At 39.8% G+C, this 16,904-nt stretch overlaps 1 protein-coding gene across 7 annotated transcripts in view; it reads left to right on the top strand.

The window, feature by feature from the left end:
• The window catches only part of ITSN1 (intersectin 1), an 86,892-nt gene that overhangs the window by 7,776 nt on the left and 62,212 nt on the right, over positions 1–16,904 (top strand). For all 7 annotated transcript variants that reach the window (XM_083608829.1, XM_083608831.1, XM_083608830.1 and 4 more), the window contains 3 exons: positions 10,626–10,685; positions 11,660–11,752; positions 14,112–14,175. In XM_083608829.1, coding sequence (XP_083464955.1) covers positions 10,658–10,685; positions 11,660–11,752; positions 14,112–14,175 — 185 coding nt within the window. In that variant the 5' untranslated portion in view covers positions 10,626–10,657. The remainder of the gene's footprint in view (positions 1–10,625; positions 10,686–11,659; positions 11,753–14,111; positions 14,176–16,904) is intronic.

The following is a 16,904-nucleotide window of genomic DNA, read 5'->3' as shown; positions in this document are numbered from 1 at the left end:
CGGCTTTATCTGAGAGACTGTCACCCAATATTAACTGACCCAGGACTTGAGATCTGCTCTTTCAGCTTTGTCAGTAGTGCCATCAGCAAGGGCTCTTAAGGAAGCAAGCCACCTCATCTGTAGCATTCCCCTCAGAAATTTGGCTGGCGCTAACTTCACTTGGTTTTAGGTACTAATTGAAAATGTGTTTTTGTGGGGTTTTTTTTGGTTAGGCTCCTGATGGATAAATACTCGGTCCACAGAATATAGTGACTATATGGTTTTAATGGGTTTTAAGAGCAGAATTTTTAGGGACGCGGGTGGCGCTGTGGGTAAAACCTCAGCGCCTAGGGCTTGCCGATCGCATGGTCGGCGGTTCGAATCCCTGCGGCGGGCTGAGCTCCCGTCTTTCGGTCCCAGCTCCTGCCCACCTAGCAGTTCGAAAGCACCCCTAAGTGCAAGTAGATAAATAGGTACCGCTTTCTAGCGGGAAGGTAAACGGCGTTTCCGTGTGCGGCACAGGTGCTGGCTCACCAGTGCAGCTTCATCAAGCTGGCCACGTGACGCAGAAGTGTCTCTGGACAGCCCCCGGCCTCTTAAGTGAGATGGGCGCACAACCCTAGAGTCGGACACGACTGGCCCATATGGGCAGGGGTACCTTTACCTTTTTAAGAGCAGAATATAAATTATAAACATTAAATTTGAAGAGATTGCAAAGGAGTATTGCATCTTATTTGAGGCTGAATTGCTGTTGCTTTAAAAAAAATATTTTGTTACTTATGTAAAGGAGAACTGGTAATCATAATGAATATTTAAATTACTGTGATACTGTTGTTTGAAAATCTGTAGCTGTGTAATCAGATCAGTAGCTGTATAATAAATCAAACCAATGTAGTGGTAGTGCTGAATATTTAAACTATACATTGTTATACTGGCTAGTTTGTGTTAGCAACCTTGCGTTTAGATTTGTTTTATTTAAAATTGTACCCTGCTTTTTAAGGAACTTCCTCCACAGAGCAGTTATGATCTCATATATATAATTCTACTTATTCTGACAATAAAACATTCAAAATTCAGTACAATTAACCAATATGTCAGCAGAAAAATAGAATAGAAAACAATGCAATAATAAAAAACAGCATTAAGACTAACAATGATTAAAAACTGCAGACATCAACATATTTTCTGAGTGTATGGTTCAAGAGCTGAAGGTCATAAAGGAGGAAGAATTCAGCTGTCTGCTTTCTAAATGCTTTTCATATGCGTAAGGCTGAATAGATGCTGTGTAATCTGACTTTCAGCCTAGCATGTCAACAATCTTTAAAATGTAAAGCTTCTTTTAATTGTATTCAGTTTCATGTTCCCTAAAATATAACTTATATGGGCAAACTAAAGAAATGAATTCTTGATGGTAAATGTTCTGTATTTTGCTGTAGTTAAATAAAAGCACTTCCCAACCCTGCAAATGCATGTAATCTTAGTTGGGTTGTCTGAAGTTTAAAGGAGATCAGGTGACCATTCCTATACATCTATAACATCTGATATCTCTAATTAAAATATCCACAAAGAGGAGGCAAACAGCTTATGTCTCATTTACAAGATAAATCAGTTTAAGAAGGCAAGCATAATAGCTCGGCCAAGTCCATATTGTTGAAAATAGCACAAATAATTGCCTTAAGATAGATACTCCTAAGTGTACAGTACGGAAGAATTAGCAAGACACTTGCTCGGAATGAACTGCAGTTTAATTGTAGTGTTCAGCTCCCTTTATTTCAGCAGACATGGGCTTTCTTGGTAGCAAATACCCCATATAGACCATGTAATTAATACCCTATGTAGATAGCTAATGCATTTTTTCACATTTATATTTTAAAAATGCAGTGTCTGTATACATAGGATATAAATTACATAGTCTATATAGAATATATATTATGAAGAAAGCTGGTAATATTAATTACATTTGAATGATATTTCACAAATTACTAAAGATCACCACAGAATTGGATTATAAACTGGTTATAAAAGAACTATGTTCTGGCTGCTTTAATATTTTTGGTGTCTGAATTTATTTCACATGTAAAACATAGAATTTGGGTTAATAATATTTGAAAGTAAAGTTGTGCTGGAAACCAATTTGGACCAGATGAAGTATATCTCTAGATAATGGTTTTCAGTAATTGAATTAAAGCTTCATTTATATGGCACTTTTGTGGCTTCTCAAGGTAGAATTAGACCTTATGAATGATGCAAAAACTTTAGCCTTGTTCTACATTTGCTCCTATAGTGTCTAGCTGTAAAGAGTGATAATGTGTGTGGTTTCCCTGCTCTGTTTTATTGATTGGAAGGATGGGGAATGTTGAAAGATTCAACATAGATAAAAGAAAATACTTCTTCATTCAGCATACACTTAACTTCGTAACTTGCTCCCACGTGAGGCCACTAACCTAGATGGCTTTAAAAGTTAAGACAAATTCATGGAGGAGAGGGCTGTTGCTGGATACTAGCCATGATGGCTATTCTCTGCCTCCACAGTTGGAGTCCATAATGCTTCTGTGTATCAGTTACCAGAAACCACAGGAGGGCAGGGTGCTCTTGTGCTCGAATCCTGCTTAGTAGTTGGCTACTAAGAGAACAGGATGGTGGACTATGTAGGCCTTTGACCTGATCCAGTAGGCTGTTCTTATATTTTGCCTTAACCACAATATGTAGCTAATGTTTGCTCCTGGCTCCTTAAAGCTTGGTTCTGTTCTCCATATTCTGAACGTTTAGATTTGATGAGCTTTGCTTTGCATGCACATGTAGTGTTTTACATCTGGGCAGGAGATACTTTTGCTGGAAGGCTTGTACAGTGGTACCTCAGGTTCCATACGCCTCAGGTTACATACGCTTCAGGTTACAGACTCCGCTAACCCAGAAATATTACCTCAGGTTAAGAACTTTGCTTCAGGATGAGAACAGAAATTGTGCGCTGGCGGCGCGGCAGCAACAGGAGGCCCCATTAGCTAAAGTGGTCTTCAGGTTAAGAACAGTTTCAGGTTAAGTACGGACCTCCAGAACGAATTAAGTACTTAACCCGAGGTACCACTGTACTGTAATGTTTCTTCCAGTATTTTAATCACACCATTTTTGAAGTACCATATCTGGAAGTTGGTACCACTGTACATCTCTCTTCTGGCATGGCCAGGAGAGAAAGGGTGTATTACTTTTGAGGTGTGTTTGGTTTGAGGTATAAATAAGGGCTCATTTGCATGTTTCATTGTATTGGAGTTTCTGAACTGTCTTCAGAGGCAGCCCCACAGGGTTGCAGTAATCTGATCTAGAGATTACCAGAGCATATATAACAGGAGTTAGGCTGTCCCTGTCTTCCAAATAGGGGCACAGCAATACTTTGTATTGCTTACTGTAGGAATGGCAGAGCTAGTGCTTCCCCTGCGCTGTTCTGCCATCTGGATCTTGTGTTTCAGTTTATAATTGATCCACAGTTCAGCTGACCCATCGTTTTAAGCTGCTGAAGACTCATGCTTAGTTGTTAGAAGCACATGTGATGGCTCTGTGCCTGAAACAGCTTAGAAGCTATTGGTTTGCTGAAGAATTGTGTTTCATTAAGCAGACTTCCCTTTGGATTTATGCAAGGGTAATTAAACTAATGAACTACTTGATTATGCTGTTAATTTGCAAATCAAGGCTTTGCTTGAAAAATTGCTATAGAATCTAAAAACAAATTATTGTTCTAAAATTAAACGTTGCTAAATGTTTTATTCTCAAGTTAAATGCAAGAAGTGCACATTTGCATTCACACACAACTTTCTGAAAAGTAAACATTTTGGCTTCTTGAATTAGAGTCTTGCCGTACGTATGAGACCTGTGCAGTTGTACTGTAAAGGTAAAGGGACCCCTGACCGTTAAGTCCAGTCGGGGGTTGCGGCGCTCATCTTGCTTCACTGGCCAAGGGAGCTGGCGTTTGTCCGCAGACAGCTTCCAGGTCATGTGGCCAGCATGACCAAGCCACTTCTGGCGAACTAGAGCAGCGCACAGAAACGCCGTTTACCTTCCCGCCACAGTGGAACCTATTTATCTACTTGCACTTTGGCGTGCTTTCAAACTGTTAGGTTGGCAGGAGCAGGGACTGAGCAACGGGAGCTCACCCCATCGCGGGGATTCGAACCGCCGACCACCTGATCGGCAAGCCCTAGGCTCTGTGGTTTAGACCACAACGCCACCTGTGTCCCATTATCAAGTGAATTTACTTCTAATATTCCTAATAAAATGCAGAAAGTTCATCTTCAGCACCAAGATGGTATCTTATGTGGATAAAAGTATTTATTTAACATTTTATATATTTAAGGTGCTTATATATCACTTAATCATTAACATTTCTAAGCAATGTACATAAAATTATATCCCAATTCCTTACAAAGAATAAGAACAGGGAAAATTCATCTCAGTCCTGAGCACTTCCTTTAAACATCTAGTGAAATAACAAAGTCTTTGCATGTGCCAACAGTTCAGCAAAGAGGATGTCTGGCTAATCTCAGTCTGGTTAGAGTTCCACAATAATGAATGTATTTTTTTTTTTAACTGAATGCATAGATTCTAGTAGTTACAAGCTGTGCATTTGAGCCATGGAGGACTACCAACAAATACTCCCCCAAGAATCATGAACTTGGGCTGGTAACTTTAGGCAGCCAGTTCAAGCTTTTAAGCACCAGTGTTACATGCTGTCAGTAGCCTGTTCCCATGATCCTCAGGGTCCCTTCCAACTCCACAATTTTATGATTCTAGGATCAGCAGTTCAGCCACAATATTCTGCACTAGCTGGAACTTCCAGATCAGGCGTGCTGGTAGTTCCACATAAAGTGCATTGCAGTAATCAAGCCTTGAGATTACCAATGTAAGAATTGCTTTGGCCAAAAATGGTTGGAGCAGCAGCCATACCTGCTAAAATGCACTCTTAAACACTGAGGCTGCTAGTGTTACTTGTCAACAAATTTAATTTCTATTTACGCCTTGATTCTTGTACTGTGTCTAATCCAGGAAGTCTGGATTACAGCTAGTTGTGCAGCGAACATGGTATACAATCTTTCATAACTTATTACTCACCCTTCTGCTAATATTTACTCATGCCTCAACCTTGAATCATCTGCAGAAGTGAGATAATCTTTTTGGTCCCACAAGTGTGTTCACTATTTAAAAGTGCATTGCTTTTTAAAAATCTCTGTTTTGACTGTGGTAAAACTGCCAAATTTTCTTAATATAGTGTAGCAATTGAGAATTCCTCTTTTATCTGCTGTCGTTACTCGATATGGTGCCAGAGTTAGGTTTCAGAGTTGCAAAAAAAAAGTATCACTGATTTTTACACAGCTTGGAATGTCAGTATGGATTTCCTAGTGCTTCTTTTCTAGGGGGGAAAAGTGCTGGTACTCACATTAAAAGATGGAAGTGGGGGCACAGGCAAGGGGAGGGGGCAGTGTATGAGGGAGGGACATAGCCTGATTCAAAGTTTGGGCGGAGGAGGCAAGTTACCTGCTTGATGCTTCCTTGCCCACCCACCTACCAGGGTGCCTGTCACCCAGGTGAAGAGGTCTCCCCCGCAGGGAGCACCATCACCACCATTGCTTACCTTCTGGCAGCTGCTTTGGTGAGGGAAGCGTCTTTCCTGCCAGTGGGGCTCCTCAGGCCAGCTCCTCCCCTGTTCTGCGCTCTTATTTTCTCTCTTTCCTGCGTCTGTCCCCAAGCTGCCATGCAAGGAAAAAGAGGGAGGGCGCAGGATGAGCAGCTTTGTCAGTGTGTGGTGTGTGTGTGTGCATTGCCTGCAGGCTGTGGGGGGAGGAGGACACTTTCCTGAGTCCTTCCTGTGCTCTTCTCTGGGGCGGCGGCAGCGTGGAAGCCTCTGACTTGCCCAGGCTGCATCTGATCCTTCATTTTATTGTAGCTGCAAGGAGAAGTCCCAAGTTCACTCACTGCCACCACTTGTGTGGTGCCTGGTAGAGTGAGTCTGATGTAGCCATATTGTATATGAGTGTCATTCTAAGGTGGGAGCTGATCTATTTGGTGGAGCATTGAATTGCCATTATATAGCTCCAGAAGAAGATTCACGAAACGGATTGAAATCCAGGTGTCTCGGAGTTCAGTTGGGATCACACCAGCACAAGTATACACAAAGAGTGTTGCTCTCATGGACTTATTTCAGAACTGTTTGGCTTTGAGATACTGAGTTGTGCATGTTGTTATTTTGGCACTGTATTGTTTAAGATTTTATGTAATAGACAGTATGGAAATGCTCTACATTATTGTTAACTGTTTTTGTGAACTGCATACAGAGTTGTCTAGTTTGTGATTTATGTCTCTGTGTTCCTTGGGTGTGACATTTATGCACAACTCTCTGAAGGTCTTGTCACAGCATTTCGATTAGGTTGATGTCTGGAATTTGACTGGACCATTGCAATACCTTGATTCTCCCCCCACCCCCAGCCATTCTGTTGTAGATTTGTTGGTGTACTTGGGATTGTTGTCCTGTTGCACAACCCAATTTCAATCAAGCTTCAGCTGTCAGGCAGATGGCCTCACATTTGACTATGGTCAACTCAATGACTGCAAGGTTCCCAGGTCCTGTGGCTGCAAAACGAGCCCAAATTATCACCCCCTGAGGTGTTTGTGCTGATATGCTATGTTTGGTTTTTGCCAAATGTAGTGCTGTGCATTATGTCCAAATATCTCCACTTTGGTCTTGTCTGTCCAAAGTCTGTCTGTTCCAGAAGTCTTATGGTTGTTAAGATGCAACTTTGCAAACCTAAACCATGCTGCCATGTTCTTTTTAGAGAGAAGAGGGTTTCTCCTGGCAACCCTTTCAAACAACCATACTTGTTCTGTCTTTTTCTAATTTTACTGTCATGAACTTTAACATTTAACATGCCAACTGAGTCCTGTACAGCCTGAGATGTAACTCTTGGGTTTTTTGCAATTTCTTTGACCGTTGCAGAGCTTGACCTTGGGGTGAATTTGCTGGGATGTCCACTCCTGGGAAGATTGACAACTGTCTTGAATCTTTTTCACTTTTGAATAATCTTTCTCACTCTAAAATGATTGACTTAAAATTGGTGGTGATGGCCTTATAAACCTTCCCAGTTGTATGGGCAGCAACAGCTGCTTCTCCAAGAGCATTGCTGATGTCTTTCATCCTTAGCGTTGTGTTAAAACACACCTGAATGCTCCCGACCAGCAAACTGCTAAAACTTTGGATTTTATAGAGGTGGGCACACTTGCTGATGATAAATTAAGCAAGGGCATTTGATTACCAGCACCAGTCTCTTACTTATCTTCTTAATTTCTATGGAAGCAGTAACGGTATACTTAGTTTTTCACACATGGCTTCTTCATTTTGGCTTTGTTTTTGTTAAATAAATCATGACACAGTGTAACAAGTCATATGTTGTTGTTCATCTGAGGTTGTATTTACTAAGTTTAAGACTTTCTTAAAGAACAGATGATATTACCATATTTTTCTGTGTATAAGACATGTATAAGATGACCCCTAATTTTTTGAACCCAAAATTAAGAAATCAATATTTTTTTGTGGAGGTCACCTAAAGAGGGAAGTTAGCCAAAGTTGTTGCTATTTGGGGGCAAGATCGTCCTTGAGTTGTTTACCTTTTTTAAACTTTAGAAAGGGAGGGGGGATAGACAAGAACACCCCAGTTCTAGAGGTGAAAACAAATCCCTATGCAGACCATCTTGCTTATAATCTCCCCACACCAATAAACCTATTCCATTTTCAGCACTTGGGCCAATATGGTCATCATTGAAGGATCCAAGGGAGTTTATACCAGTCAAATCTACATCTGAAGGCAAGATTAAGGTTTATCATGCTGTTATCTGTGTTTCATTGCCCTCTTGATGAGCATACTAGTTTTATGCACCCAGAAGTTCATGAATGGTTTATATACCACTCTGTACCTGGAGGTCTCATTACAATTGTCACAACATTGTCCATACAATTAACATTCAGTCTTGCAGTTGGATGAAAGCCCCGTAGAAACGTCCTGCTGTAGGTTAGTCCAGGCCTGGACATCTTGCCAAGTACTGGTTGTCATTATGTACTTTCTTGCTCGCTCTTGCTAGGCTGATTTATTCTTGCTATTGAGCTCTGTCTTGTTTGCTCATTTGAGTAAACTTCATGCAGACTCCCAAATAAAACTCACTGACCCAGCTACCAGCCTTGGGATCTCACCCAGGTGGACTGCTGACCAGAACTCATGATGACTGTGTTCTTTTGTACCTGTTCTTTTGTGATTTGTAAAGCATCATGCACACTGATGCTGTATAAAATAAGAATTTTAGCATTCCAAATAAGTAGCCCCTTATAGGATGATGCTTGGTTTCCCCCCCTCTTTGATGTATTTCTAACACCCTCATTTTTGCTTAGATTCTTCTAAGCTACAAAGCAAAGTTAGCACTGTGACAATGTTAGTAACAACCCTAATTGAAAAAAATCTGTCCCTTTGCCAGACCTTATGAGAACTCCATGGTGCGTGGCTTTTATTTCTCAATTACCGGTATATTGCATGAAACTTCCTTAATCAACTGAATCAACTGAATCAAAATGATTTATACGGATGTAAGACTGGAAATTAAACTCAGACTGTAATTTCTTCAAATCTTTAATCTTTTCACTTTAACAACTTAAAGTGAAAGAAAAACATACTTTTCTTTTAAGCAAATGGGTGTGGTTCTAAGTTTCTGTTGTACGTACTTCTATGGTAGTAATTTGGTAATCTCTGTGTAATTTACTATGCATTCTAATTTATTGTTGGAATGGGGTCTATCTTGTTCAATCTTTTTCCTTGGGGTACAATGATCAACAATCATGGGGGCATCTAATGTGGCTAGCATATTTTAACATATTGAGCTATGCAGAGTCTATAAAAGATTAGGAGAAGATTTTGCTTTACTTCAAGGAGCATTTGGGAGAGAGTGAGTGCCATTCATTTCTTGGAGTACTTAGGCATTTTATGTTGGTGAGCGTTTGAAGGGCTTCCTTACTTGGAGTCAACAGGCTCTGCTGACAATGAAACCTGGGCAGCTCCTTTCCCATGTTCTGCTGTTGTGCAAGGTAAGGAGCAGAGGCAGGACTGGAAGCTGCCCAGAGTGGCTGGGACAAGGAATCAAATGGGCGGGGTACAAGAAATAAATTACTGTATTATTATTACTACCACTACACTTCATATTCCCTCCAGTCTGAAAGTTTAAGAAAGGTTTTATGCTTTCAAACCTTAGGTGACAAATTTTATGAGCAGGGCTATGGAATCTGTGGTCCTCCAGATGTTGTTGGACCGTTGTACCCATCATCCACGCCCCTTAGTTAAGCTGACTTAGCTTATGGTAGTTGAAGTCTGACAATATTAGGAGGGCAGTAGGTTCCCTATCCTTGTTTTACAACAGATTTTGGCTCTGTAGAACAGTGAATCTTGAGTGTTAACATAATAAATGGCTATTAGGTCTACATTTTTGAGTCACTTGTTTTCCAAAGCTTGCTATTGTGTGTGTTAGGAGGTTACCTAGCCTTTTGTCCTAAGTGATTCACCAGTTCCCTCAAACCACTTGAGACTTGGTTGAATACAACCCTATGTATTTCATTAAAGTTATTCTCAGAGTAGCTGCATTAAAATTAATGGACCTCAGTTAGTCATGTCCATTATTTTCAACGAGCCTGTTCCCAGTAGAACTAACATTGAATGCAACCCACATACTTTATTTTACTCAAGGGTGATGTCTTTCTCAAACGGGTTGCCTCTGGATAGATATGGGATGTACATATTCTTAGTGTTATTTGGGTGGATATAAGATTTTAGGGAAAACAAAGAGCTATTAGCATTCTTCATGTTGTAATTGCTAAACATCACATATAATTCCAGTGGAGTTTTCTGGGAAACAGTGAAATATGGCTAAAAGATATTTAGTATTTTAGAAAGTGACTGCAAAATTATTGTAGTCATAGCAGGCATGCACATATTGTACAGCATAATTGCTGATTATCATAGTCAGAAAAACTTGTATCTCATTTTTTCCCAGGCTATGGATAAAATAGCTTTCACTATATTGCTGTTTCTCTGTCTTAATAATGTGATACTCTAGAACTTGGTGATCCAAATTCAATCTTTAGTATATGGACAGGGGTCTATATTGATTATAATACACACAGAAAGGGAAATTCTCCAGAGCTGTAGGCAGAGGTAATGAGTGAGGTTTCTGAACTGGTAACTGGCAGAGGGGCCAGTGGAGGACAGAGGCAGGGTAACAATAGGGTAAAAATAAAAGGCCATTATAAGGATGCAGCTAAGTGCGGATGCCTGGGTATTTGATGGCCAGGAACAACTAGGTTCTGAAATAAGGAGCAATCTTGTAACTGGGAGCAGGAAGAAAGATGAATATTGTATTTCTTTAACATTTTATGCTTGCTGCCCTGGGCATATTTCATAGCATTTGGAAACCGTTTTTGTCTTGATTATATTTACATGACTACTGCATTTATAAAGAAGTTCTCTTTTTCTGTATATCAGTAAATTATATGATAGTAAGCAAATACCTCTGAAGTAAGGAGTTGTTTTTGTATACCTGCTTGTCTTAATGTGCCACTCTTTACTCCCCAGGCATCTATTAGCAAGTTAAAGGTGATTGAACCATGGCTCAGTTTCCAACACCTTTTGCTGGTAAGTATTAGGATCCCCCCCCCCATGCTTCTTGTTCATGCTTGCTTTCCAGCTTCATGAGGAAAAGATAGTTGGGCTTGAACACACTAATAAACTTAGTGTGTAGTTGCAGTTGCTGAAAAAAGCACCCTACTGCTTATATGTGTTGAGTGTTCTTGGGTGGTTGTTGAAAGTGGGGGAGGCTGATGCAGGGGATGGCTGAAGGTAAAGGCAGCAAGAGGTTGTTGCTCAAATATAACCTGTGCCCAGGGGTCTGATAAGATTGTGTCATACAATTTACCAGTAGAGGGGGGTTTATGCCTTAAATTAGTTGGGGGCCCACCTGCTGATCCAACTCTTCCACCTTTGCTGGAGATTCACACATTTTGACTGGCCTTGGTAGCCATTTTTCCAGTAGTTAGATGGAGATCAGGCTTTTTGCTTCTTGTTCAACAGAGGCTACAGTAAGTGTCTATTTGTTTTGTACCTGCTGCTGACTAGAGGGATGTTACAGGGTAGAGGATGTGTGCATTGTAACAACTTCTTCCCACCAACCCATACAGTGATGCTGCATCTTAGCATAAGATACATCCTGATGCCATTTTAAAAGACTAAACCACTATCTTGTAATACAAGAATCTTTTTACTGTTTTGATCACCAGAATGATATTTATGGTTGCCAATGGGTTCTGGCAACTGTATTCATAGATTCTAGATCTTCAACAGCAAGCTGTAGCTGTGTTGCTAGCAGACTGTGTTACCAGCTTGCTGTATGCACAGCAAGGATATATGCTTATTGGTCTCTTTTATAACAGTTGCTGAGCTTTCCTTCCTTCAGCATCCCATGAGGCAATGAGAGTTGTTTCAGCCACTGTGGTGGAGGGCTTTTTTGCAAGTGTTTAGATTCTTCAAAGCACATCGAGAAAATAGCTGATGCTGTTATTTGTAAAGCCTATTTTTCCTGATAATATCTCAATCTCTTTCTTGTGAATTAGGCAACCTGGACATCTGGGCCGTAACTGTGGAAGAGAGAGCTAAACATGATCAACAGTTCCACAGTTTGAAACCAATATCTGGATTTATCACTGGTAATGCCATAGCTGTCATGTGTAATTTCCATTGCGAAAATATGCACCATCATGCAATTTAAGGTTTTCCTTGGGCTGCCCCAGATCAAGCATCCAAGAGGCAACTTAGCAATGCTACTTGTTTTCTAAGACTGCAAGGAGAAGCAGAGGAAGTACCAGTCCTTTAAAAATATATGGTTGAAGTGAAATGTTTGTAAATGCATTGCCAAAATGAAGTTAGGAAAAATACAAAACTCATTGCTGTGCGATTTCTGTGATTCTGATCATATGTATAGTTAGCTCATAGATTATCTCCTATTTTTCATACTGGAATCTAAGTTCTAGAATAATTATAATATTATTAAATAAAAGAGAAGCAGACTCTCTTGTGCATGGGGGGGAGGAGGAAATGTGTTTGATTCTTGTCTGTCAAATTTGCCTCTTGCATGGTTCTCCATAAGCGGCAGAAAGGAGGAGCAGATGTAGTATGAAAGTGAGGCAGTTTGCTAATATAAAAATGATGGTTGGTGCCTCCAAACATTTGGTTCTGCAAGATCCACCACAACTTCCCTTGGCCCTATCAGCCAATGTTTCTTCTATTTGCTGCACCCCAGCTTCTTCAATACAAGTGCTGCTTACTAGTCACAGTAGTAAAATGTTCAGAGGTAGTGTACCTCTTAATTCTATATATAGGGATAAACCAAAGAGGAATAATGTTGTCTTCATGTTGTGCTTGAGGGTCATCTAGTCCAACCCTCTGCAATTCAGGAATCTCAACTAAAGCATCCATGACAAATGGCCATCCAATCTCTGCTTAAAAACTCCTAGTGAAGGAGAGTCTACCACTATCCGAGGAAGTCTGTGTCATTGTTGAACAGTTCTTAACCATCAGGGAGTTTTTCTTTGTTTAGTCTGAATTTCCTTTCCTGTATGCATTCATAATTTTATACACATTTACTATATTTCCTCTTTACTCACATTTTCCCCACTAAGCTAAATAACCCCAAGTGTTTTAATCTTTCCTTATAGGGAAGTCGCTCAAGCCCCCTAGATCATTTTGATTGCCTTTTACTAGAAGGAATGGAGGTTTTGATCAGACTTACAGAGTGACCATAGCTGGTTAAATCTTATCCCCCAAAATGTAACAAGTTGGCAGTTTTGCCTCATTTCTGTGTTGCTGTGTCTTCTAGCCACACATTTTTGAATGAAAAGAACATTAATGCATATCCAAGTTTTATGAGAAATCGTCATTCATATGTTTTAAGAACAGTTTCTGTGGAGAAAGTGTTTGCTTTCTCACTTTCACGAGGCACATAATTCAAATAAAGGAAGAGTTGCTGCAATGGAGAGACAGCAGGAACCATATGTTTCCCTTTTATCTAAGCTGGTGTTAATGCGATGTGAATTTCCTGGTAACTAAAGTGAGGATGTTTCAGTTTGTAGTAATGTTTAGTTCAGAATTTGTTCACGTCCCCTTTAACACATTTCAATATAATATCTCAGTATTCATCTAATAAAATGTAGTCTTTGGTGGCTGTAGTGGTGTGGTTTTTTTAAAACTAGTGTGGCATTGTAGCTAAGGGGCTTGGAAGTGCCCAGTTCAGATCACACCCTCTTTATTTGTTTATAATTTTTGTATCACAGAGGAGTTCACATAAATAAAGATGAGATATAGGCCTGTCCCTCAACCTTACAAACTAAAAGCACAAAGCATGCAAGGGAAGGGAAGCAGAGGTAAAAGAATATTGGTTTGACATTGCGAGGAATAAAGAGCTATAATCAGACAACTACATCCAGTTGAGCCACAGTGTTCTTCCCTTGCTGTTGGTTTTGCTTGGACAACAGAGGTGCTGCTGATAATCCAGCCATTGTTCCTCTTGTTAAGGCTGAGGCCAGAGAGTTCTTCCCTTCAGTCCTGCAATCCCAGGGCAATTGGTAGTTGGAACCAAGTTTTCTTTCTGGCACGGAGGAGGTAAGCAGGCACCATACAGCTGCTCTTTCTCTGACTGATGGATGCGGCCAGACTGAACTTGACATAGGGTTCTTTCTGAAGGTAGAGGCTCCTTCAAGGCAAAAGGGAGCAGATTGCTCAATGGCGTAATCTCCCCTGCCTCCAGTTTATATAATACTGATCTACTGTACATGGTTGATAAAAGGCAGGGGCTTCTATTAGCCCCAGCCAGGATAACCCTGGGTGAAGGATGATTGGAGTTAATCAACTGACAAACAGAGAGCTACAAGTTCCCCATCCCTGGTGTAAGGATAACTGGCAGTATACTGAACACCCTAAAAGTGCAACCTAGAAATTTTATTTATTGTACATTGGTTCTCTTATCATTCTTAAGACATTCCATTTGAAATACTTCCTCCTTTCTGACAGGTGATCAAGCCAGAAACTTTTTTTTCCAGTCTGGGTTACCTCAACCAGTTTTAGCACAGATATGGTAAGTGTAAATTTCAGGAGTTCATTTCAGACAAAAAATGCACAAGCAATATATTAACTTTCTACAGTTACATTTCATCTATTTTATTGAAAGTGCACTTTTAATCTTCAAGACAAGGACTTTTGTCAAAATGGTTCTCATTGAGGTCTTTGTGAAACCATTTTTTAACAGTCCAAAGAACTAATAGAAATGAAGAAATGAAATAAGTTGTAAACATGAATACAGCAGTTGAGAAACTGCATTCTGATATCTTTGTGTAGGCAGCCTTAAATTAACTACCTGAAATACTTGCTGAATAAGTAGAAGCATGATTCTAAAATTAGAAGCTGAAAGAAATTCTATACATGCGAGTTTTTTTTATTGTCTAGGGAAGAGCAACAAGTCACCTAAAGCATAAGCTCTGACCTGCAAACTGCCTTTATTTACTGAATTTTAGGATTTCTGTGTAATTGCCTTTTAAATATGCATATCTGTTGAAGCCTTAATAAAGTTTTGGCACATAACTTATTTGCTAAGGACTGCTATGTCACAAAGGTTTCCTTGTTTTAAATCAAAGATACTGCAAACAAATTTGACAGCCATGGTGATGCAAAAGGTGGTTGTGCTTTAAGATGAAATAAAAAAATATATATTTACATTTGTACAGACTTGTAGAATGTATGTTGACATTCTTAAATTCTTGTAAAATGTGTAGAACTAACAAACAGTATAGCATCTATTGCTTGAATCCTTCTTTTACTGGTCTCTTACAGTATTTGTAGTTGGCAAGCCAATAATCCATTAAGAAGTGTCTTACGTAGGCTTTCAAATCAAACTTTAATGGTTCTGAAGACAGTAACTGCATTTAAGCAGGTATAATCTGGATTACTGGATTTTTGCTTTACTAGGATAATTGTACTCCCTGAAAACCACTTGTTGGGTGTATCCTTCCCTCTGGTGAGCATTCATAATTAACAAAAGTTCAACGTACTTTCAGTAGTGCTTTTTGAGACCAAGCAGGTTATATTTTCCTGAGTAGCTAATGAATTGATAACATAAACTTCAAATGAAAGCAAAGGTTTTATTTAATCATAGTAAACAAGATGGTAATTTATGGCACTTGCAGTTTGAAATGAGACATATCGCTCAATGTGCTACATTTCAAACATTGAAAATGGTAGATACAAGACATCACCAGAGCAGAGTTCATAAAGTAATAAATATGTTACTGAATTTATTGCCATAGATTGCTGAGGTTTTCCATGACCATTTCTCTAGACTGTGGCTATGATCTGTCTTTGTGAAAATGTTACCTGGGAAGGAGCAAAAAAAGCTGATAGTAGCATGAAGAAGCATAGCCAGAAATTAGGCCATTTGCTCTGAGCCTATTCACTCATTACATTCCAGAGACACAGCTCAACCCAATAGGTGTATTGGCCTTTTCTACACTCAACCTCTTCACCATCAGGAAAGTAGTGGGTATCTTTTGGTCTGTACCGTGTCTTTGTTTTAACTTGGCATCTCTTTGACATCTCTGTCTGTCCTTGGAGACTAGGGGGACCTCAATTAGGGGTTTCCAAGTAGTTTTCTGAGCACTCTTTGCATTGATGGAAGACCATTTACATTATAACTCAATTACACACAGGTCTTACTATCCAAACATAACATGCCCCCAGGAAATTGATTGTTAGATGAGTGTTCACATAATTAGCTGATGATTTCAATTATTTCCTATGGAAACATTTCTTTTTTCTTTTCTTTTTTGCCAAATAAATTTTTATTAGTTTTCTAATATTACTCCAATATTACCCCAGTTGTACAATTTATACAAATAAAAATAAATTCCAAATACATTCCAATTATGCTATGGAAATATTTCTTATCTATGATTTGTCCAGTCTCCCCCCCCCCCCCCTCGCTGGTTTCCACCCCAAACTGCTGCAGCCAACTAGCAGAATACAAAGCAAAAGCAGTTCACAGTCCAATCTTTCCTGCTCTGTTTTGTCACATCTCCCCCCTCCCTTTCTCCATGGTTTCTGCCCAAAATGGCCACTGCCAACCTGCAAACAGAAAGAAGTAAGGAAGTGGTCATTTTGGATAACAAGTGCTCCAATAGCAGGACCCGTGTGTAGTTGTAAAATGGTGATAGAAGTACATCTTAAATATTAAGTAGAGAACTAGAAAATTAGGCTCTGGGGTAGATAGTGAAACCAAGGAAAGGAAAGCGTTTTGAGACACAACAATGGAAAATACAACACTCCAGTAAAACTGATTAAACTCAGCAGAACTTACTTCTAATTAAATCTGCACATGAAGCTGAGTCAAAGCATTGGTCTATTTTGTTCAGTATTATTCTCGAGTGGACACTAGGACACCACAAAGTGGTTTGTAATCCTTCAGTCACTTAAGCGGGAAATAATGTCATCACTTCAAGGGAATCTCTGAATCATCCCCTCCCTTGGCATGACAGTTCGTTTTTCCTGCCTCACTTGAAGCAGACCTGTTTTCGCTGATGCTCTTCTGGTCTTTTGTTCTGGTTCAGTGTGCGATCTTTGTTCTGGTTCAGGGTTGTGAGCTTTGTCACTGGGTGTACAAGTGATTCTGTGTTGAGGATTTTGGTTACATTTTCCTCTCGGTGTCCCCGCCTTCAAGGTTCTTTCTTTCTTCAAGGTTCTGTTTTTCTGTCTAAGGTATTTTCTCTGAAAGTCTGTGTTTTGCTGCATTTTGTGGTGTCTGTGTGAGATTCACCT

The sequence above is a fragment of the Podarcis filfolensis genome (assembly GCF_964270895.1).
Source record: "Podarcis filfolensis genome assembly, chromosome: 4".
NCBI classification, from domain to species: domain Eukaryota; kingdom Metazoa; phylum Chordata; class Lepidosauria; order Squamata; family Lacertidae; genus Podarcis; species Podarcis filfolensis.
This window is presented reverse-complemented; position numbering and strand designations above follow the sequence as displayed.